The sequence below is a fragment of the Diorhabda carinulata genome, chromosome 8, assembly GCF_026250575.1.
Source record: "Diorhabda carinulata isolate Delta chromosome 8, icDioCari1.1, whole genome shotgun sequence".
Taxonomy (NCBI): domain Eukaryota; kingdom Metazoa; phylum Arthropoda; class Insecta; order Coleoptera; family Chrysomelidae; genus Diorhabda; species Diorhabda carinulata.
In genome coordinates, this window is record NC_079467.1 from 16,746,439 (window position 1) to 16,770,585 (window position 24,147).

Sequence of the window (24,147 nt, forward strand, 5' to 3'; positions counted from 1 at the left end):
AAGAAACAATTATCTATGATCAAATGATAATGAAGCCATGTTTTAAGACACTAGAAACAATATTCAAATACATATAAATAATATAGAAAAATATCTGGTGGATGAAATTATTTCCTCCACGTCGCGCTGTTCATATGAAGACTTGTTTTGCAGACTCTGAACTAAATCTTCTACAAAAACCATATAGAATTACCAAGTAAAATGAGATTGTAACTCACCTTGACCTTAGACATAGTTTGTTCATCAGGTTCTTCTTGAGGATCAGCCCAATCGACAATGATATCACAACCCCAAACTTTAATACGGCCAGTGCCTAATCTTCTCTTTGCTAAAGATGCCGCTTTGTGGGATTCGTATTCCAGAAAACAAAATCCGCGATTCTTTTTCTTGTCATCGGGCGATGAATAAATGATAACTTCCATTAGCCCAGCTGAATATATAAATTAAGGTTAATGTTTTAGTAAATTTCATTTAATTATCGTGATTTTTGGATGAGCACCGAAGTCCACTAACGCTAGGTACTAAAGAAGCATGGGAATGCAAGATGGCACGGTGCGTGTTCTTTTTTCCCACAAAATATTATTACTGGGAAGTGTTTCAGATTTAGTATTGATTAAATAACAAAGATACTTTTTTATAGTTCAAATTAATAAATTAGAAAAAGTCACTATCACTGTAGTTTTGCAATGGATTTAAAATTAATTGAATTGGTGCACGTTTATCCAGCTTTGATGATACCAGTGATAACAAAATGTATGGAAAGTAAGCAAGAAATTTGGGAAAAAATACGAAAAAACAAATTCCCAATGAGAAATTTTTTTCAGGTAATCGCTGTTTTGGATGAAGTAGTATAAATAAATATAGGTCGGCATACGAATCTGACTAAAAACTTGAATCTAAATATTATGAAAACATACTCTTCAAATACACCACATTCTAATATGCGAGATAAACTGTGCGACGCAGAATTTTTGCCGATGCTACTCTGTGCTGTGCTGCGCTACACAGCTCAATATGCGCATAAGATTACGTTCGGAAACGAAGATACAGAGTCTTCATTTGCGTAGGCGTGTTGCCTTTAGAAAACAAATATTTAATGACAGTTCGATACTCCATTTTTTTCTATTTTCAGTTAATATCGTATCTGTCAATTGAATTTTTACATGAAAAAGATATAATAGTCATTAAACATCCATCCTATTCACCTGATTTTGGCACGTGTGATTTTGAGTTATCCTTTAACCTAAATAAACATTCACGCGGATGACTTTTCACGACCGATAATGAGTTAAATGAAGCAATTCCTCAATTTTTTTTGTGAGCGTTCCAAAAAGTGAAGAAAAACTTTCAAGTTGTAGGAGCTTGGGTTACAAAAGTGCATCCTTATACGTGGTGGTAAATAAGATCATTTACATGAAAAGTTTTCCTCCATTTCAAAATATATAGCCTAACATAGAAAGAAAGATCATAAATCTAAAATACTGTACTGAACACACTATTTACACCACCACTACACCAACTCTCACAATTACATTGTCTGACGCGCGTTTCGATAACCAAGGTATCGTCTTCAGAAACTTGGTTATAGAAACGCGCGTCAGATAGTGTAATTGTGAGTGTTGGTAGTGTAAACAGAGTTTTCAGTATGAATATCAACAACGGTTCCAGAAATTCCAATGCTGTGATTATTTTCCAATATATTATGCGTTTATCTCCAAACACTTTTCAGAACGTCTCACAAAAGCTTCTATGCTTCTATAAAAATATGATGCATCTTTAAATTCACCGTACACCGTCTGTTTAATTTCATCGTCGCTGTCAACTCTGGCTTCAGCTTTACGAACAAAAAATAGTCAAACGGGGCCAGATTAGTGTTATATGGTGGGTGTTCATTCTTTGTGAAGTCACAGATGTGTACAATAGCCTTGTAAAGCGAAACAATGAGGACTGAAGCTTTGTCTTGAAGTAAACGCACAGCTTGGCTGATTTTGCCACACATTTTTTCGATAATTTTTTATACAACTGCCTTAGGAAATCAGAGGTAATATGCCTCGTTAACGGTTGCATTTGATTCCATAAAGTCAATCAAAAAGATACCCCCGGAGTCCCAAAATATTGAAACCTTCACTTTTTAGTGCTTTTCGTGACCTTTCCTTTTTTTATTAGGTGCCATTAACTTATAACAATTTTTTCCACTAATTTAATATTTTTTGGAGAAGTCACCGTCACAGGACTTCCCGCACGTTGCTTATCTTCTATCGATATAATTCATCGCAACAACCTCCATTCTGGTTTTGATTTGTATTAACCCTTCTTCAGTCAAAAATTCAATTTGAGACATTTTTCAAAACAACTTGACTGAGTTTCAGTATAATAAAATGGATCGAAGCGCCAAGAGCTCATAGACCTCAGTACGTATATCGTAATCACCTTATTTGTGGAATGTTAAAAGTAATGAATACCTAAGTAAGCATAAGAAAAATGCCCATCATGAGATTGGAAGCAATATGTCCTGGTATAGTCACGTGGTCTAATTAACTAAGGCAAAAACTTTGAGCCCTCTTAAAGACCAACTGCTTCTAATCCTTTACAAACCCCAGATTCGTCTATCTTTGGAATATTGCTCGAAAGTTTGTAGTTCGGCTTTCAACAAATATACCCTGAGGATGTTCGACTCAATACAGAAGAGATAAATTCGACTTATAGGCGATCCAGAATTGACCAAAAACTTAGGAGCGTAAATGAAAGGTCGCTGACCTGACTATTTTATCGATGCTTCTTTGAAATTCTGGCTAAAAGAAAATCGATAACTTGCGGGGCTGCTTGAGGACATGAATTGAAAAAAGTAAGTAAAAATAAACGTACAGGTTTTTTGTATACAACTTGTATTTATGTCTGCTCAATTGGTTCTTTAGTGATTATTTCACGCATTAAGTTCATATGAGATTACAGTTGGCGTTTTTGTAAGCAATTTTCTTCATTTTTTTGAGCTGTTCTGCGTCATCTAACAAAACTACCAAAATTGCAGCTGTCTCTTTTTGATGTATTCGAAGCCAACGTAAAAATCATGAAATTAAAATTACTATAAAACAACTTGTAGTTATACAAAACCAAAAAGTAGTTTCATTTATTGGATAACACCGAGTACGATCTGTTGGTGTCGTAGGACATGTAGTACGTTGAATTGTGCGGCCCGTTTTTATTGGGTCAATATCGTACTGAGCACACTACACCAGCATTCACAATTACACTGTCTGAGGCTCGTTTCGATAACCAGGTTATCGTCTTCAACATTTACCTTCAGTCACAGGTTATCGAAACGCGTCTCTGACAGTGTAATTGTGAGTGCTGGTGTAGTGGTGGTGTAAACACTGTGTTCAGTATGAATATCACCAACGGTTCCAGAAATTCCAACTTAGTGGTTCAATATCGATGTAAAATTTCATCAAGACAAAAAGAGGTAAGTAAAATGTTTTAAAATTAATGCTACTCAATACAACTCAACATTCAATTTTTTTTTTCGAGATAAATTAACTTGATTTCAGGTCTATTTTGATAGAAAATCGGTTTAAATAAAAGGTAAAAATATATGGCAAAGACGGAAATAGATCGAAACGTCAAATTTTTACTTATTATTTTAAACCGATTTTCTATCAAAAAAGACCAATAATGAGGAGAAATCATCTCAAAAACATAAAATATAAAAAAATAAAAATCTGAAGTAGAAATGTTTTGATTAGAAAGTTAAGAAGCTCGTTTCATAGGCAAATAGTTATATCGTTGCACCAAGCCATCTGCACTCGCGACAAACAGCAGCGATTTGGACCTGGTCACCCACCCCTTCGTGCTTGTAGCGGCCCTGCCCCTGCCCTTTGCTCAGGCGCAGACTATGACATTCCAAAAACAAATGAGGGAGATTCAAACAAACAAAAAAAAAATGGTTGTATTTTGGTGTTTACTCAACTTACGTGCATGTTTGGAAAATTCTTCCAAAAGATCATCTCTATCCCGGTTCTTTGGAATATAGCCCACAAATAACCGGTGATTGTTATAAGATATGGTAACGCCAATCTTTTTGCCTTTCCGTATTTCATAATCATTCAGCTGCAAAGACAGTGGAAGGGTAGCCAATTTATGCCATGGGCAACGAGGTGGGAGGGGCTAAGGAAAGGACTGAGCCCGGCAGCCGGCCGCCACTATACTTTTTGATTGTGTTCTCGTTTACTTTCAAGCGGGCGAAACTCACAACAATAATTTTGACAAAGAAAAAAATTTCATAAACGAATATAAAACTCAAAGAAAATTGTCGAATAAGTATCTATATTGGGTTTAATACTTATTACCTCACCAATAGCCTTTCCCTTATTTATTAAACAATTCATGTGAAACAACCTGTACAACATAATGATCCTCAAAGACTAATTGAAGAAACGACCGGACAAAAACAGAAATAACTTAAAATACGAGTATCTATATGGATTTAAAATCAAATCAAATGTCAATCTGATATTTATATCAATATAACATAACAATTTAAGGAACCAGAGTTTAATGTCAGAAAATGCTGAAAAGGAAAAACAAACTCAAGATAATATAAGCTGGTCCTTCGAGCCTACAATAATCGATGGTTGATATCCGGCTCGAAGGACCAGGTAATGTAATTGTTAATTGTGGTCTAGTGGTAGTGAGTGAACATTTTTCACAATAATATACGAGGTGTGATTATAAAATCGGTGAATGAATTTCAGTAACAGCAGTTAGGTAGCTAACGAAATCTTGTTTACAAGTAAAAAAACCTGCATAAAAGCCCAGAAGAAAATTGATTTAGATGGTTTGGACAAATGAAAAAGATAATAGACCAGCGTCGATATTTTTGAAGGCATAAAAATAGTAGTGGGAAGGAACCCATTGAGAAAGGGTTCAGATATATAAGAAAATATTATTTGCGGATAATCTAAATTCGGAAAATTGAAGGGGATGAGTTTTAAGGACAAAAAAACGGTTTATCTCGATTTGCGGTAAAACTACAGTTATCAACAACTTTTGTATTCACACTTTTTTTAAATAACATCAAAATTTATGAAAAAAATTCGCATAACTAAGTTTTTGCGTTTTTATTTCTACCTTTAAAGAATGATTTTTTCACCAAATTCGGTATTATGTCCCAAACACACTGTTTTTTCAAATATTTATTTTTTTACTTTATTTTGACTTCGAAAAAGCACCCTAATTTTCAATAGAAATTTCTCACGTCAAAATATTGAACTTTTTGTTATTTGAAATCTCTACTTTCAGATGGTGTAAAACATTTACATTTCTATGGCAATTTCTATCGGAAAATGCAAAAAAAATCTAATCGGAAAATTTCGTTCGACAATTTTTAATTATTTATTTATTTTATACTTTAATCACTCATCTTTATCAATGTAAAATGGAACCGAATAATTGAACTGTAAATTTTTATGAATAGCTAAAAATAGCATTTTCCCACAAAATTTACCATAGTAATGTAAATTTTTCACACCATCTAAAAGTAGAGATTTAAATAAACTAAAAGCCCACCAACTTTTTTTCAAAAAGCCGATATTTTGACGTGAAAATTTTCCATTAAATACTAGGCTGCATTTTTAATCTAATGGCAAAATAAGGGCGAAAAAATAAATATTTAATTAAAAAAATTACGATGTATTTGGAGCATAAAAAGGTAAGTTTTCGTCAAATTTCGTGGAAAAAGAAACCGAAAACTTGGTTATTCAATTTTTCAAATGAATTTTGAGTTCAGTTTTACCCCTAAACGAGATAAACCATTTTTTACCCTTAAAAACTCTCTCTTTCACTTCCCAACCTCAGATCCACCGAAAATTATTTTCTTTCATTTTTGTTACATTTTCTTCATTTTCCATCCCATTTTTTGCCTTTTTTAAAGGCTTCAGCACAGGTCTATGAATAGGGAACGATTAAGTGAAACCAGAACAATAAGAATCAGAAGTAGAAGATCAAGGAATTTCTGGAACCTCTACACCAACAGTCTCTGACAGTGAGTGTTGGTGTAATGGTAGTGTAAATGGGTGAAATCAACTAAGTTAATGAAAATAAAAGGAAAAAATTATATGAAGCGATAAAAATAAAAAATGGAAAAAAATGAAGAGAATCTTAGAAAACAACCCGAAGAAAAAATAAACTCAACTCCACGTCTTACACTAGAGAATATGTAAATAAAACATGAATCTGTTTTCAAAACGAATGAGCGAACCACTCCGTTCAGACAGGAGAGTAGAATAGAGGAAAATTTATGAAACGATGTGCGAAGAAAGATTTGAAAAATGGAATAACGGCTTTCTACTTCATCATAATAACGTGACTATCAAAGTTTCTAGTAAAAGTAATAGTCTTCCTGTATGTAGACATCCACCTCACTCACCAGATTTAGCACAATGCAAAATCTGGTTCTTCCAGAAAATAAAAAAAAATTACAGACTACAAAATCTTTCGGAAATGCTAACACGGATTCAACATAAGAATAAATTGCTAGACAAGGGCGGTACTTTTAACGAGATTAATTCACAATGTTTAGCATTTTTTTTTGTTTTTAATAACCATTCACCATATTTTTTATCACATTGCAAGGAAAAATTTAAACAATGCAATAATTATAGTCAATTACAAACTGGAGGTACATCACTAAAGGGCATCGGTTTTACAGCAAGCAAAAAATTTCGAAGAAAATATTGACCCATTAAAGTACTCAATTTTCGCAAAATTCCTCAAACTCAATTAATGATTTATCTAGACATTCATCGTAATATAAATGGAGTAGAATTTTTCCTATAAATGTCATGGATTACATAAAAACATGATACCTGGGGTAAATGAAGAATTATTAGAACAAACAGATTGGAAATTGAATTTTTGAAAAGAGTATTTCTGGAGAAAATGAAAACTAATAAAAAAATAGAAATATCCAGTAAGAAATGCTACGAAATCACAATATTCTGAATGAAATTGTGAAAACGAGAGCATAAAAAAAATTTTAGAATACAGTTTAAAAACACTTTACTCTAATTCAATTATTTTAAATAAAATCAAAATAAGACGGTTAAAAAAAATAAAATAATAAATATTGTGTGCTACGTCACGCTTCAAAGTAAACATTGAAAATTTTGCAAAACTTTAACAATCGAAGAAACGTTACCTGTCAATTTACCAAATTCATCCAAGATCTCCTCTTTGCCTTTTGACTTTGGAATGTTTCCGACGAAAAGACGTAGATTTGGAACGCTAATGTTAATTTTCAGATTCTTGCCAGGTTTGATTTCGTGATTATCCAACTGTGGGTTGAGAAACAATGCCAGAATTCAGGATTTTGATATATATCGAATCTTAAATTTAGCTAGTGAAATGACTAAACATAATTTAGCAGTACCAAATGGATACAAATTTTGTCACAACCTCCGTACAGTGGTTCTAATGCAATTTCAACCGAAAAGAATACACCGGGTGTGTTTTTATTTCAACAACTATGCATCCTATACACTACTAGGTGGAAAGTTAATTAACTTAATTTTATAATTGGAAATTGACATTAATTAATCAATTAAAGTCAAATTTTCTGTTTTGTTATAATTACAAGCACTTTTCGTACTCTAGGACCACCGCCAATATTTTTCTAACCTCATATTTATTTAAATTTCCCTATAATAATTCATAGTATTTATCTCAAAATTATTTTTGAAAATTAATTTTTTAATAGTTTGTATTTATCTATTTTTTGTTTTAAGTTACAGTGTAATGTTTTTTGTACAATTACCATTATTTTACTAAACATATGATGGCTAAAATTACTAATAAAAATATACAAATTAAAATTATAATGCAATTTGAGTAAAATTCTTGGACAATGGATAGTAATTATAATAAACTGTTTTCATTTTTTAATTAAAATCTTTGAATATTTTCAAAAATTCTTAATATTTTGATTAACTATGTTTTATTGTAAAATTACAACAAAGTTCTGTAATTTGACACTATGGAAATATTGGATAGATGGCGCTAGCCACCCCGTTTTCATTTATGCTTGAGTCTAGAATACTTAAGCCTCTTTGGTAAGTTTTTAATTCAGAGTGGGAAGATTTTGAATAAAAATTAAACTAAAATAAATCAAAACTATATTATCCTATTTAAAAAAAGCTTGTTAGAAAATGATAATTTTCTTATAGTAAAGTAAATTATTAAGAATATTTTGTTTAATATTTATACTATATACGTATATACTTATACTTATACTATACAACACTGTATAGTAAATCGAATTTTCTATTACCGCTTAGTGATTTTATGAAATGTTTTGTGATTTTCTCAAACTGAATTGAATAATTTTGTTCAGTCAATTTACTAAATTTTTGTGCCTTAAAACTTCCTACACATTTTTGGTAAAATTACGGAAGAAATTTTTAACAGTGTACTATCACTATTTTGATATTTTTATTAACAAAACTAAATATTAACTAACATTTTTTTCATCCTTGATTAATAGGGAAATCACACAAAGTGTTGATATAATTGTTATTTTCGGAAAAAAGAAAATTACCAAGGTCATACTATATAATTTGTTAATTATCAGTAATATCAGTATTCCAATTCTATCTATCTGTTATTAGAAATTTAATTATCAAATTAATTAGAAATGTCGTTAATTAATTGATAATGATCAATTTTTTTTCATTTAGAAATGTTTATTTTTATTCAAACCCCAAGGTTATTACTATTCGTTATGTACAACATGTCCCGTAATAATAAAAATTTGATAAAATATCACTTTATATACTAATCAAATTGATCATAAAGTACCATAACCTTTTCCTTAACATTTTATTGTTTATGATTGTAACTTTTTGAAGGATTTCTTTTTATCTAAAACTTTTTCACTATTGGAGGTATTGATTTTTAAAATGCTGCAAAAGTGATTATCTCCACCATTACTAATTTTCTAGCCAATTTGCATAAACAGTTTCTTTTTCTAGTGGTAACCAGCGAAATGTAAAGCTTGACTAGATTAAATTGTTTGGAGAGTTGTTTTGAGTTTAACGTGTATATAAAAAGATACTTCCCAAAGTGTTAGTACTATTCCTTCGAGATGCCTAGACCTTTTAGTAAAATGGGCAGAGCATTTACTGCGCTTACGGATGCTCTATAGTCTCTATGGTTTGTTTACAGCATACGCAATGTCATGCCTACAATTTTAAGATAACATTTGACGAAGCAGTGATGTGTCAGAAGACTGACCACTAATTTAATGTCGTTTTTGGACAATTGGAGAAGTTAATTTTATCTGATATGGTCAAGATTTTGTCAGTAAGACTGTTCAGTTCGTTGTTGAGGTTACAAGGCCCCAGTAGGGATCTGATCCAAAATCTGATGTCATTGCCCCCCTTTTTGACAAGTCCGTCTTCTTCCTCATTACCTGGTATACCCCCTGTTGGCATGGTAGCCACATTAGGGCCATTCTAATTATCTTAGTTTTTAGAGTTTGTTTACACTCCTACAAATGGAAAGTAAGACGTGGAGGAAAATTCAACTATAAATCAAAATTTTGACTGTATCTTCATATGTGTGTTCATAAAGTAACGTTACTTGATAATGTTTTGGTTTCTTTTATGTTTAAACAAAAAAATGTTCTACTTCAAGTTACAGCGATTTGAGATTATAATTATCCTAAAATTGTTCATGTCAAAAAAGTCTGTTGTCATTTTAGTGATCATAAAAGTTTTTTAGAAAACCCTAATACATCAATTCAAAAAACTGAATTACAACATGATGTCATTATCCACATGCTACATTTTTAATAAGAATAAATGTCATCTTTATAAAATAATTTAAAGACGATATCGACTGCAGAAGGGAATTTTGTAAAACCATAATGTAAAAGTTAGATGTAGACCACCATTTTACAAAATAGTCCTTTCCGATGAAGTCACATTTATATTCAATGGTACAGTTAACCATTACAATTGGACTGATACCAATCCTATATGGATACGGGAACATAAAACACAGGGAAAAGTTGATATTGTTGGATCATTCTTTGTAGAAGGTAATTTGAACGGACTAAAGTATTTAAATTTGTTCCAAAATGCAGTTGGTAACAAATTTTAGTGCCATTTGGTTCCAGGAGGTTGATACATAGTATATCTGTTGGAAATTACTTGAATCGACTTTTCCAATATGGATGCATTGGAAGAAGACTGGCCAGCCAGATCGACCGATTTATACAGCCTCTGGATTATTTTTTTAAGATGAAGAAAATTATTTATATGAAAAGAAAGTTTCCGTAATATATATCTGTTGACTGTGGAATAAAAACATATGTAGATGTGACAGTTTTACTTGTAATTTAACTGATTATTGATATCTAAAATATATACAAGGTGTATTATTTATAAAAATATACTGATTGGTTATTATGGAGTATTCAGATGGCCTGAGTTATTTGAAACAAAACTTTTATTCAATATTTTTTTTTTGTAAATCTCATAGAAATCGAAATATTACCAAGTTACGTTACTATAGGTATTAGAGTGATTCATTTCCGGAAAAATTTTTTTTGTGCTCAAGCAAAATATTAATCTAGTTGTAGAAAAAAATTCTCACCAAGATTCAGCTTTTAATTTCAATTTTAAGTACCTACAATTCAAATAATGCAAATCAGTTTGATGGACATACAATTTAAATATAAAGTTTTACCATTTAAAATGTATGTAAAATTTTTTTTTCAAATTTCTCATACTTATTTAATTTTTAAGAAATCAAATCAGTTTGGACCTTGTGGGAAATTTTATGCTTTTCTGAATCGCTTTAGAGTTTTTTTTTTGTGCAACTAACACTGTTTCACCAAAAGGAGTCGTTAAAGCACAGTTTTTGGAGAAAAGATAACAGGTATATAATATATTCATAAGCAAAATGATAGTTAAAAAGCCCTCATTGAAAATTCTTCTGGAAAAATTTGCCGTTTTGCTGAAAATATTTAATTAATGATTTTCGATACCTATTCATATTGCCATTTTGGCTAGGTTAGGTTAATATTTATTTTTGATTAATTAGGCCAGCAGTTATGTTTATCTTGTCTTAAGGTCAGTTGCACATTTATATATTTTGCAATCAAATTTATCATATATATTTCAAGTTAATAATAGTAAATAAGATTTGTAATCATATGTATCAAGGTGCATTAGAACCAGTGTACCAATTATTGAAATTTGATAGTTTTCTAATCGAAATTTCTAAAAATATAATCAAATTTCAATGTTTAAAACAGCGAACCGGTAATTTCAACTAAGAACCGCTCGATTTTGGTTCAATACTTTTAGAAACAAAAATTTTACCAATTAAACACCAAACAAAAGAAAAGCGAAACGCGATTTTTTTTTTAATTCAGTTGGATACCATTTGTTCAAGAGTTCCGTTTATAATTTTAAAACCGTTTTCGATAAATGACTAATACAATTTCAAAAGCCAAATTTTGTACCCCCAACTGGGTATTTTCTATGATGATATTCAAAACTTGTCATTTACCTCCACCTTTGGTATAAGAATTATGACAACAAAAACTATTTAAACTTGAATACAACAATTCTTAAATTATAGACAAAATTTAAAAGAAATGTTGCGCGATTGACTGCTGATAGAAGGTCTCAGAGAAGTTGCAATCGATTACCCTCGAATAATAAAGAAACCAGGTGTATGTACGTTTTCAAAATGGTGGAGTCCAGAGGACCGGACAGAGTTAAGGGATTTGCACCAAATGTAAAGCCTATTCAAGTGAAATACTACAAAATCCGTTATAAATCAAATATTGATACAAGTGCAGAAAATGGATTTAGTTTCCTCCTCTTCTTTTAGAGCCACACTCTTTTTTTTGGAGCTACGACGAGACTTCATCTCTAAGAAATTAATATTTGGTTTGAATACCATCTCTTTGATAGTCTCTCATTAGTTGGAACCATTTTAGCCAACCAATCATAACCCATTCTGATCCATATGACATTCTCCACCTCGAAAATTTGTCTTCATTTGTTGTTCCTCTGGTGGTGTTGTAAGCACTATTGCTTGTTATAGCCTATAATATTCTCATTTCAGCATTTTTGAGTCGACATTTGTAACTGCAATTTTTGTTCTTGTTTCTCCAGAATGGCGGGTCTCAAGCAGGTTTTTGTAGATTCTTACTATGCTCTTATTTATCCCTTGGAATCCTTTGTCAGCTAGCTCTTCATTTCCTCTGATAAGTTTCTGCTAAGGGTAATGTTGATTCTAATGTACTAAAAGGTCACAACGTGATTCACTGCCAAGTCATATTGGGAAAATTGAATTTTTCACCTGACCACTTACATTGATAAGAATTGTATGATTTGTAATCAAATCCTTTTCAACAAGAACTTGCTAGATTGGTTGGAAAGTTTGCAAAACTTTGGACTTAATGTTGAATATTAGATAATGAAAAGATGCATCCTTAAAGTTTCCACAAAACTCACTGACAAAATTCATTAAGTTGCACAGCCCTGGAGTAGTAATTGAAACCACTTAGTTTGCTAGACTATTTGGGACACAATGGGAATTTGTAGGTTATTTCTAATTTTTTTCTGATGATATTAAAAAAGAATGTTTCAAATACCAATACAAAATTAGTCTTTTAAAATCGATCAAGTCAATTCTAACGCGCAGTAAAAAAAAAGGTAAATTTTTGTCTCAATCGATTGGCAGATTCCGTCCGCAAAGTTACCCAAAAAATCCAACCAGAATCTCCACACTACATTATGATCTCCGTCTACCTAAATGGAATTTAGAGTCACTTTTTTTCGGTCTCAATTTTGCCCATTTATGTGCGCAAAGAGGAGACCTGTAAAGCAGAAACTTTAAATTTCCAAATTAAATTCCAACAAACACACAATTCAAATGTACTACTAAAACAATCTACAAAAAGTGAGCCAATTTACGACACCCGCCTTCATATTTATTCTGTTTCTATACTAGTTTCCCTCAAGTTAATTTTATATCATAAAAAATTCTTTATTATCAACAATATTGTTACTAAGAACAATTTTATAATGTCTGAGTTAGCCACACAATATTTTCGAATCTACTAGTCTCAACAATGAAGATCATACATCACATAGACTAATACAGTTTAATTTGTAACGAAATTTTGGAGGGACAATTGATAGGAATAGCAGAAGGTGTATTAGAATGGTCCTAATTTAAATTTAGGCGAAACTACAGGCACCACATATAAGCCGAAAGCCTGAGAAGAGACTTCTATCAAATTAAAACAAAGGAAATAAGTACATGAAGTCTATAGCCAAGTTTTGAAGAAACAACTGACAGGAATGTAAAAATATATAAGATCAAGCCTGAGATAAGCCTTCTATCAAATTTAAGCAACTAAGAAAAATTGACAGGAAGAATAGAAGGTATATTTACTTTAGATTATGAAAAGATTAGAGGTACAATGTATAAGCTAAAAGCCTAAGAAAAGCCGTAAATTAAATTTAGGCAATTAACGTAACATGTACATGAAGTCTGTGGCCAAGTATTGGAGAAACAACTCACAGGACTAGTAGAATGTACATTTAAATGGGCCCAATTTTGATTTGAGAAAAGCCTTCAGTGAAATTTAAGGAATTAACGAAACAAGTACATGAACTCTGTGGCCAAGTATTGAGGAAACAACGGACGGGAACAGTAAAAGTAAAAGTTTTGAAGAGCCTTCAAATAAATTTAGGGAATTAAAAAAATAAGCAGATGAAGTCTATCGCCACATTTTTGGAGAACAATTGACGGGGTTGGTGGAAAGTATATTAGAATGGGTCCGATTTAAATTGAGATTAAAGACATGTTCATTAAGTGTAACGTTGGGAGAAAAAATTGACGTGAATGGTAGAAGATATATACAATACAATTTAGATTGAGGACCAGAGCCACAGCTTAGAAAATCCTTCATTCAATATTATGCAATTAAAGTAATAAGTACATGAACTGTACGGCTAAATTTTAAACGACTAAGTGACAGAAATAGTAGAAAGTATATAAGAATTAACAGATTTAGATCAAATTAAAGTCACAATCTATATACAATGGAAGCATTTTAGATTCAGGTTAAATTAATGTATAAGCCGCAACTCTTAGAAAAACTTTCAATAAAATTTAAGCAATTAATGAAGCAAATAAGACAAGCACATCAAGTCTATGAACAAGTTGGAAGAAACAATTGACAGGAGTTAAATGCACAAAATATAAGCGATAAACCTGAATCGAATGCAAAAAGAAAACATGCAGTGACTTTGCACTGAAGCAAAAGCTGTCATTAAAGAAGTGCTCAAGCAAAAAAAAAACGATCAAGATTTGAAATTAATACCAGAATGAAATCATTTTCTTTGATAAACAAGCAAGTTCAGATATCTGATATCAGCTATTAAAAAATCTCACAAAAAAAAGTGGTCAGTGACATAAAAATATAAACTGGCTACATCGGAAAAAAAATTATTTAAAAATAAAAACCTCACACTGAGGTCTATAGAAGAACGAAGAATTCAACTACATAGAATGTATCGTAGGAAAAAGAATAAATAAGATTTTAAAACCAGAAAAATGTAAAAGTTTCTAAATGAAGAATTTGAAAAGTATTATTAGAAGATATGGGAGTGATCAATGAAGAAAAATAGAAAAGATGTAAAATGATGTAGCAAGATAAAAAGAGTTTCACCTGTGAATAATCAAGTAAAAAAAACTTTTAATTCAAAATAAAAAAACTAAAAATTCCTAGTAAAAATAACTTGAAGGAAACCAATCGACAGAATATTTTAATGCGGCCAAGTTGTAAATATGTACTGTAAAATTATTTTCGATAATTTTCCTACACTTGGGCTCTTGAGGAAAAACTACAAGGGAAGTAGAGAAGAGTTTCAGTGTATGCTCCGTGGTCAGAGCGGCTGCAACAAAAGTTGACACTAAACAATTGCAGGCTATGACAACAGTTGGCACACATCACTATAATAGAATCTGCCAATTAAACACACAAAGACTAGATTATCTGAACAATCGTATATATTTAACTATTTAGGTAAATAAAACTTTTGTTCAGATAATTTCAGTCCTTTTCAGTAGACCGTTTGTTTTCAAATTTTGATTAAATTCAAACAAATGATGTAAATAAATTAACTAAACTGAAAATTTATATTTAATAAAACGGTCTACCGAAAAACAAGAAAAATTTCAGGTTTTGAAAAAAGGTATAAGGGTGCTAAGTCATATCGATTCTTAAATTTTTGCTAAAATACCAATCACCGATCTGACTTAAATATTCTCCCCAAAATTAACTAATAATTTTATTCTTCCTCAACTAGCTACAAGCATTTTTTTACTACTAACTTCTAAAGATTAACCTTAATTTGAAAAAAAAAGTATAATTCTGTATTTCAATATTCAAATTAAACAAAAAATATTAATAGTTTCCCAAAAATAAATCGAAACAAGAAAATATTTGACGACTATACAGAACAACATCAAAAAATTTGACAATCCTAACTAAAGTTTACCAAAAAAAATAAATAAATAAATAAAATCCTGCAAACATATACTTACCTTTTGGACTGCTACTTGCGCTGCATCTCTATTTGTAAATGTTACAAATGCATATCCTCTATTGGTACCCGTCATGGGATCCATCATTAATCTAAGGTCCCAAATGTTGCCACATTCTTCAAATAATGGTATAAGCTCATCTTCGTACATATCTTTGGGGATTTTTCCACAAAATACCTCACAACCAGAACCGGGTGGCGCGCCCTCCCAGCCTGGCGGTGGTCCCCCATATTTTCTTTGACCTATAAGCGAATACACATATGTATATATATATTAAAAAACAAAAAATATGCTGTGCATTAATACAGACTGAATTAAATTTGGTTAATGCCAAATTTATAACAATAGTGGGCCCGATAAACACGTGGAAATTATTTTTTGGATTTTAGCTCTACTACTAGAGGGATTATTTGAAATATGAAACTAAAAAAGAAATTTTTTTTCTAAATTCGCTGAATCAAGTGTCACGGACTTGGAGGAATTTTTTTTAAATAAGTCTTCCACTTCCCCAATCTCTATTTGAAGAGGTTGTATGTTTTATGATAATATCAGTTACACCTTTCAAAACTTTGTTCTCTTGGTCCTACAGAATTTTATCTTTTGTTATGTAAACCGAGCTTGCGACCCAATTTGCTGCACAAGATAATAACCACGTAAGTATACACATCTGTACTGAGGCACTAGTGGCTCGGCGAAGCATGTCTACCAGATCAAAGTTGTTTCTAGAATGCTACAAGATACAAAATAAACTGGCTGACTTGGAATAAACTGTGTGGAACCCTGGACAAAAAGGAATCAAAGGCAATGATCTGGAGCCCTTAAAGAAAGCAATATTAAGAGTGGGAATAACTAAAGATTTACCCATATTACTGCACAATTTTCATAGTTCAGACACAAACCGCTCTTCCTGGCAGCGGAAATATTACAGCTAAATGAAGACTGGTAGGCCTTAAAGTGAACACATAAGCCGATTATACAAGATACACATTTGCAGGGCCGCAGATTCGGATTAGAGTTTTTGCGGATTAAACGTTAGAAATTGTCTGTAATTGTCAAGCTTTTCTTTCGCTCTTGAGGATATCACCTATTGGAAGAAACTTACTTCAAAGCCAGCGACCAATGGGAGTGCGAAGGATTTACTTTGTCGATTAGGACTAACAAGATCTCTCCATTGTTATAATATTAAAAACAGGGTACTAAATATGAAGCCAACTCTAAACGCATGATTGTTATATATAGTCTTTCTAATGAGAAACCTCTCTTACTTCCAATAAATTAACCAGGTTAAAGTTTTGGTACTAATAAGAGATAAATTAATTCATTGTTTTGGACAAAGAAATAATCAAGTAAATTAATTTATATTCTAAAAAGACGAATTAAACGAAACGTTAAGGTCTATGGAAATTTTAGCAAATTCTGCTCATTATATTTATAGTGATACTAAGAATTTAACAATAACCAAAAGTTAGAGCCTGCCAAATTCCAGAAAGGAATAATTATCAAGTTCTGACTCGAATAATCCGAATTATTTATCTAGCAATAAACCAAGGTTGATATTTAATGCTGAGAATTTTCAAATGCACTGTGTCAACTCTGCTATCGACAAAAAGAGATGTGAAGAAATGTGTATTCGATTTTATTAATCGAAATGCATTTTATACAAGATAATTTTCAATTTTATCATCAATTAACACAATATAAGGTTCTTGTAAATGGTATCATTTTGAGTTTTTATTACTTAAGTTCAAAGTAAGGTCAATTGTTTAAAGGATGATGAGCCAATTTTCAAATAACCTTGAATATTTATTTTAAATAGGTGAACGTGTATCAGCTGCTCTTGGTGTTAGCTTACGAATTGTTCGTCGAATTTCCAGTGACTGGGGGGTCAGTGGAAAAAAACGAAAGACTTACTACACCAAAGAAAAGATATTGAAAAAAGAAAAGTATAATGCTAATAAATTATTAAGTTGGGGTAAGTTCTTGAATTTTCAATATAATTTACTTTGAAGTGTCCTAAACAGACGTCAAGAATTTTTTGGAATCGTCTCTTGGGTAGGGTACAAAAAAATGAATAAAAAGTGTTTTTGCTGATATTTTTTGCTTTTTTTCAGTAAAATTATTATTCAAATTTTTTCACTATTATTGTAATTTACAAATTTAGGTTGGCTAGAGCCCAGGGGATGAAATTTACAGTTACAGAACTCACTGAAAAATTATTATTAAAACAATTCGAACAAGTTTAAGAAGTTATGAATTTTATTTTAACTGTTTTTTCGAACGAGTGAAGCGATTAAATATGTAAATTTAAAATTTATAAATTTTCGAATTGTTTTAATCATATTTTTTCAATGAGCTATGGTTTTTGAAAACTGTAAAAATCAGCATTTGCAACTTACATTTGAAGTTTCTTTTCTATCTTCGTTATTCTAAAATTACGAAATACTTTTTATCATTTTTTTTCGTCCTACCAAGGGGCCAATCAGATGCTTCAACGTTGACAGATTGCTATAACAACCCGAATTTTTGAAAAAAATTCCTTCACGTGACTTAACTGCAAAATTGATAAGTGATAATTTCCTTGGCTTGACAGTATAAAATTTTTGTAGCTAATCTCTGGCGAGTTTGAATTAATCTCCAAATATTAATTCTCTATTGCGCATTTAGTCCCAGTTATTAGCTCTGTGAGACTGAAGAACTTGCTGTGTACTTTTTGGACAAAGACATCTTTTTGTGAAATTCGTATGCTCAAAATTAGGTTGAAACTATTTATCAATCGCAAGTCTTCATGGCCTAAGGAAAAGTAACCGTACAATTACCGTCAATTGAAAATACCTCAACGTATCGTGAGAAAATATGCATCCACCAGGGTCTTTGACGATAAAAAACGTTCAGAGCGATATCAAAAAACTACAACCGCTGAAGATAAATGTATCTATTAACGTTATCGACGACTCACGGTCCCAAAGATAACTGCTCATATCAATAAATCCAGGGATGTGCCTTTGAGTACTTTTGGATGAAAAGGAGATTGAGAGAAGCTGGCCTTTTTGCAAAAAAAAAATAAATTTAAAAGAGTACGGTGGACTAAAGAATATAAAAATTGGACGCATGAAAAGTGGGAGAGAGTTTTATGGAGTGATGAGTCAAATGGAAGTTTCTGGGTCCAATAGAAGAGTGTTTATGTGCAGGTCAAAGAAAGAAAGGATGTTAGACCTCGACTATAAAACACGGCGGAGGCTCTGTGATGGTTTGGGAATGTTTTGGAGGAAAGGTGACTGGTAAAAATGGTAGGAGTATTGAAGAAAGAAGGCTATAAAAAATATTTAAGGAAAATATAATACGTTATCACCTGATCGGTATAAAATTTATCTTTCAGAATGTCAATGATCCCAAACATTGTGGGGCTATTAAATAACGAGGCTGGTGATATAAAACATTTTTTTGCATATTTACGGCATACACTTTTTTCTAAATTCAACAATCGTACGAATACTTATACGACGAACGATATTACCAAATTTTTCAATATTTTTAACATTTTTAACGTGGATGGGCGCGAACACTTGGACGCGACAAACATTCATTGCTATACACTTGTTTCATTTGCAATTTTTACAAGTTTCATGCGGAATACAACAATCCTCAATTTCTACGTCGATCATTTTTACAGAAAAACAAAAAAAATGAAGCAAACGGCAGCACTGGTTTGTCTACAGGCACGGTAGACGTATTCGAAAGAGGATGCTGCACGCTGACAGTCGTTAAACTTTGGAGCATGCGTAGTTTTTCCGTTGCAACGTTTTTCTCTTTATAACTACACCTTTTATGTTTAGCGAAGAGAATACTCACTGACCAGTGGAAACGAATGAAAAATTCAAATGAAGCTAGAGCTCCAGTTCGTTCAGTTGAAATAACGTTTCACATTTGTCTGTTTCGATAGAGTTTCCATATTCGGGAACATAATAGAGACTCGAAGAGTTTTTGGTGGATATCCGACTCTTTAATGAAATAAAATTGAAACACCCTCACAATATTAAATAATCAAACGTTAGTGTAATTTTAATTATCAATAAATATTTTTACTTATTAAAATTAAAAATTTAACCCGAGCCCCTCAAATTTAAAGCACGATTAATAGTTTTCTATCTTTACATAGGAATTCTTTTTGATGAAGTATGCTGGTCGTGTTTCACCACCTTTAACAGCTGCAAAAGGTAATTTAATCTACAAAACAATCTAATTACATAGCTAAACGTTTTTTTACGTTTCACCTGTTCCAAAAAAAACGGATAAAAAGTATATACCGAGTGGTAACTCAAATCTTTGTACCATTAGATTTTAACATCGGAAATAAGAAAGTATTGGCAATTACATGAGGAATGTTTCAGGTTTGACTCTGATATATGAAAAAATTTCCTCTGCGGGGCTAAAATTTTGATAAATGTTGTGTGATGAAAACTGAAATAGAAGAAGCAAAAGAAAATGACTCGAAGAACCAAACAAGTAACAGGAAAACCGCAAAAAACCTACAACACCGTCGATCAACGAGGTGGAATTTAGGGAAAAGTTTCACCCAATGGTGATGGGGAAATTGTCAAAGAAGACACAGTAATCTTCAGGGAGGTCTTTGAGGGTTATCGCTGGCAGCCGAATATGGGGCCTATTTATTTTAATTTCTAACTTATTTGCATAATATATTATAGGGAAATAACATATGTCATGTCCATTAAAAATTTCATTATGTTCTCTTTTGCTAGTGGCTGAAAGTCCTATGAGTGAATCAGCTATATCGATTTCATTATATAAAAACTTTAATGGCTTCGGTCGCCCTTTTTAATTAGTTTGCGTTTCAAACGCGCGTGTTATCCCTCATACCCCTTATTCACTTATCCATATATAGGATGGCGGAAACGACGAAGAGTTGGAGTAAAAGTTTAATCCCGATGAATCCAATTAAGTTTACAAGTGATTTAGAATACCTTAAAGTATCAATCGTGATATTTGTTGTTCCATTATTTTTTAATAGGGTATTCAAATATTGGAGGTCACTTTAGCCAAATCCAAACATACTTTATTACTTCAGACGGAACACTCTGTATATTTTCAAATCAATAAAATTCTCAATTTTCTATCAAAGTGGTTAAAAGTTATCTATCTCCATCTATTCTGAGGTGTAGTGAATGACAGACAATCTAGGTATATGAAATCCTATTCAAAGTTATAGAATTTAAAAATGGAATCAAATATAGGGCGTTCCATTAAAAAAAATCGTCTATTTGATTCATTTAACTACTTTTGGATGACTAGAAATAATTTCGGATTAAACTTTGGTGTCAAAATTTCCATTTCTGCCAAAAATGGAATATAATTGATGTTAATATCACTATAAGAAAAAAAATTGATAAAGGTCATCGTAATTCTACTATAAGACCGTTGGTAAAAGAAAAAATGATTAGAACAAAAATCAACTTACTAGAGCAGCAGTGAAAGAATTTGAAAATAAAAAATAAAACAACACCAAATTAAATGAAAACGCTTATACCAACTGAAAATATAAATTACTCGCTGTTGCAAGCTATAAGAAGACTAAAAAATCCAGTCTTGATACCACCTATAAGAAACAAAATGGTTAATAGGGCAAAAAAAAATATTCATAGATCATTTATATCAACCAATCAACAATAGAAGAAAATGAAAAAATAAATTCCCTTCAAACAATACTTCCAAAATAATACATTTAAAGAACTAGTAGAATACTTTGCAAAGCCTTGGTTACATCCCGAGACTTTGCTTTTCTACATTAGTGGAAGCATCACAAATCACAATGACAAGGAAACCAGGGAAACGATCAAACGACCAAAAAGCCTTCTTCCGGTTCTGTGAAAATTCTCCGAAAAGCTCATGATGATAGTATAAGCAGGAAAAGCACCAAACAATTCAACACCCATAAGTTTCTACCAGTTTTGTGAGGTCTCAGAAAAGCTCATAACGATACCGAAACCAGGGAAAGCACGAACAATTCAAGTTAATACAGATCCATAAGCCTTCTACCAGTTTTGTTAAAAGTCCCCTAAAAGTTCACAATGATACCAAAACCAGAGAAGGAACCAAACAATTTAAGTTAGTACAAACTCATAAGCCTTCTACCAGTTTTGTGAAAAGTCTCAGAAAGCTCATAATGATACCGAAACCAGAGAAAGCACCAAATAAGTTAACACAGACCCATAAGTTTTCTACTAGTTCTTTGTAAAGTCACCGAACAAATTCACATAGTTGTTATATAAGTCAAACCTTCCACAAGGTGTGGCACAACGGCTTGCAATGTAAATTAAAGACACTAGTACCAGACCAATTTTACAGTATCTTCAAATCATACTTGAAGGGCAGATTCTTTCTGGTAAAATATCAAATAAAATACACAGAGCTATATCCAATCAGGGTTCTGGTTGGTCAAATATTTTATTTACTAAATACAAGGGATTTACCCTCGATGATGTACACAACCATTGCAACATTTGCAGTTGATTCAGCCTTACTTGCATCACACCAAAATCCAAACGCATCTTGAAATAAATTAACTAAATGGTTCGAAACATGTTAAATTGAAGCAAATCAAATGAAAAGTGTCCATGTCACTTTCAACCTAAATTAAGATTCTTGTGCAACAATCTTGTTCAAAAATCAATACCAAAGTCGAACACCTTGTAATCCACTTAGATCGAGGGTTAATATGGAGGACCAGCATATTTACGAAAACAGTTGAGGGTAAAACTAAGACAGTCTATTGATTAACTGGAAGACAATTTCAATTATATCTGGAAAATATGATAACTTTGGTGATAATTTCATGTTAAAATGCGGTTTTAAGCCATGGTAGCCATTTACTATTTTTGACTGTTACATTCCACCATATCTGGTGGTAAATTAAACACAACTTGCATAAGTTTAGTGGCACACGGTCGAAAAATGAAAATATTTTCAACAGAAAGAAAAATTATATTTACCAGTTGTTACATCCAAGGTGTATCCGGTCCGGTCTAAAATCTGTTTGATCTTTTCTTCATCGGGTCCCTTGACGGGCACTGGCGCGGGAGTGGCCGCACCCGCCGAGCCGCTGGTCCCCGCTCTACTCTTTTGTCTATAGGTCTTCATGACTCCGCATAAATACGCCGATTTGTTGGACACGTGTTCTAAGTTTGAATCGAGGAATTGACCTAGTACATTGAGCGCCCCGTCAACGGGAAACTCTTTTAGCGCATCTAATGCTCTTTCATCTAAATCAACATGCGCTAACTTGCCAGTCTTATAGATCTCGTCCAATTTCGCAGCAACTTTTTCGTCCAGCCCATATTCCAGCAGCTTCTGGTAGTCTTCGGTGCGTTCGACGTCTATCTTCATTGGTTCTTCCGGTACCTCACCATTACCTTCTGCCATAGCTAAAACAATAAGCCATATAATTAATTTTTTTAACATCTAGCTTGCATTTCGTACGATCACATTATGTAGATATTATCCATTAAGTTTATATTAACGACAGAGAGAGCGAGGTATGGAAGCTTGTCTAAGTGGTTCTGAACTTTTGATAAAGAGAGCAAGAACAACGATATACTACTCTTTTTCCCTCTCTACTCAATTCTAATTGTATCTTTAATATTGAGTTTTATCGTTGATATTTACTCTATGCTTGGATCACCTTTGGAGATATCGATAAGAGTTTTACGCAAAACTTTGTTATAATAAATTTATGGTTTAAGTTCCATCCTACAGCACTAGATACTTTAGAAGGGTTTGAGAATAACGAGAATATTCCCTAGGGATGCATCTTGCCCCCTAACTCCTTTCTTCTTCACATCAACTAGACAAAACTTGAAAAACTTCTGGAGTGGGGTAGAAACAATATGATTGAGTTTAACACAGCAAAGACCTAGACGCTGTTTTGATAAATAAGGCTGAAGCGAATTGTCCCAGTATAAGATATCACCATAATCGCAGAACCGCCTATTGAAGGGAGTAGTCGTGTGGCCTAAAGAGCTATGGCTGTTTCACAAAAACTTAGAGCCCTCTTTAAAACCAAAAAACTGCGCACTTCGCAACAGCTTCTAACAAACAGAGAATGAACACCATATAACACTGATTTGGCCCCGTCCGACTAATTTTGTGTTCGCAAAGCTGAAGGCAGAGTTAACAGAAAAGATGAAATTAAACAAGCATAATGGCATAGAAGCCTTAGTCAGACGTTCTGAAAAGTGTGTGGAAATAAAGGGGCAATATATCTATACGAGATTATTCCTTGCAAATTGTAGATATGATTTAATAAAGGGAATGAATCCATATTATTCCATTTGTTTAAATGTCGTTAGATGCTAAACGGGGAAGCTGTAGATTCTAATAGGTATTTTGATTTTAGTCCACATACTCTTTTCAATCCACAATATTTGAAACTTTTCATTATTATTTCCAAAAAATCGATTTCTTGTGTTTTTCATTATTATTATAATATTCCGCTCCACCCGAAAT

The 24,147-nt window shown here is 32.1% G+C and overlaps 1 protein-coding gene and 1 long non-coding RNA gene across 19 annotated transcripts in view; one reads left to right on the forward strand and one right to left on the reverse strand.

Moving 5' to 3' along the window:
• LOC130897491 (heterogeneous nuclear ribonucleoprotein Q) overlaps nucleotides 1-24,147 on the reverse strand; it is a 109,446-nt gene that overhangs the window by 25,269 nt on the left and 60,030 nt on the right. For 16 of the 18 annotated variants that reach the window (XR_009059710.1, XR_009059709.1, XR_009059708.1 and 13 more), the window contains 4 exons: nucleotides 22,635-23,066; nucleotides 15,631-15,872; nucleotides 7,193-7,328; nucleotides 219-430 (listed from right to left, as the gene is read on the reverse strand). Coding sequence is in view for 13 of the 18 variants with exons in the window: in XM_057806379.1 (XP_057662362.1) it covers nucleotides 219-430; nucleotides 7,193-7,328; nucleotides 15,631-15,872; nucleotides 22,635-23,066 (1,022 nt within the window). In the remaining 5 variants the exon portion in view is untranslated. Of the gene's footprint in view, nucleotides 1-218; nucleotides 431-3,968; nucleotides 4,105-7,192; nucleotides 7,329-15,630; nucleotides 15,873-22,634; nucleotides 23,067-24,147 lie in introns of all 18 variants that reach the window. The other 2 variants (XM_057806375.1, XM_057806381.1) reach the window with 1 other exon arrangement.
• On the forward strand, nucleotides 17,531-20,217 carry LOC130897494 (uncharacterized). The gene is made up of 3 exons (XR_009059712.1): nucleotides 17,531-17,602; nucleotides 19,787-19,844; nucleotides 20,019-20,217. It is a non-coding gene; the product is annotated as an uncharacterized LOC130897494 (long non-coding RNA).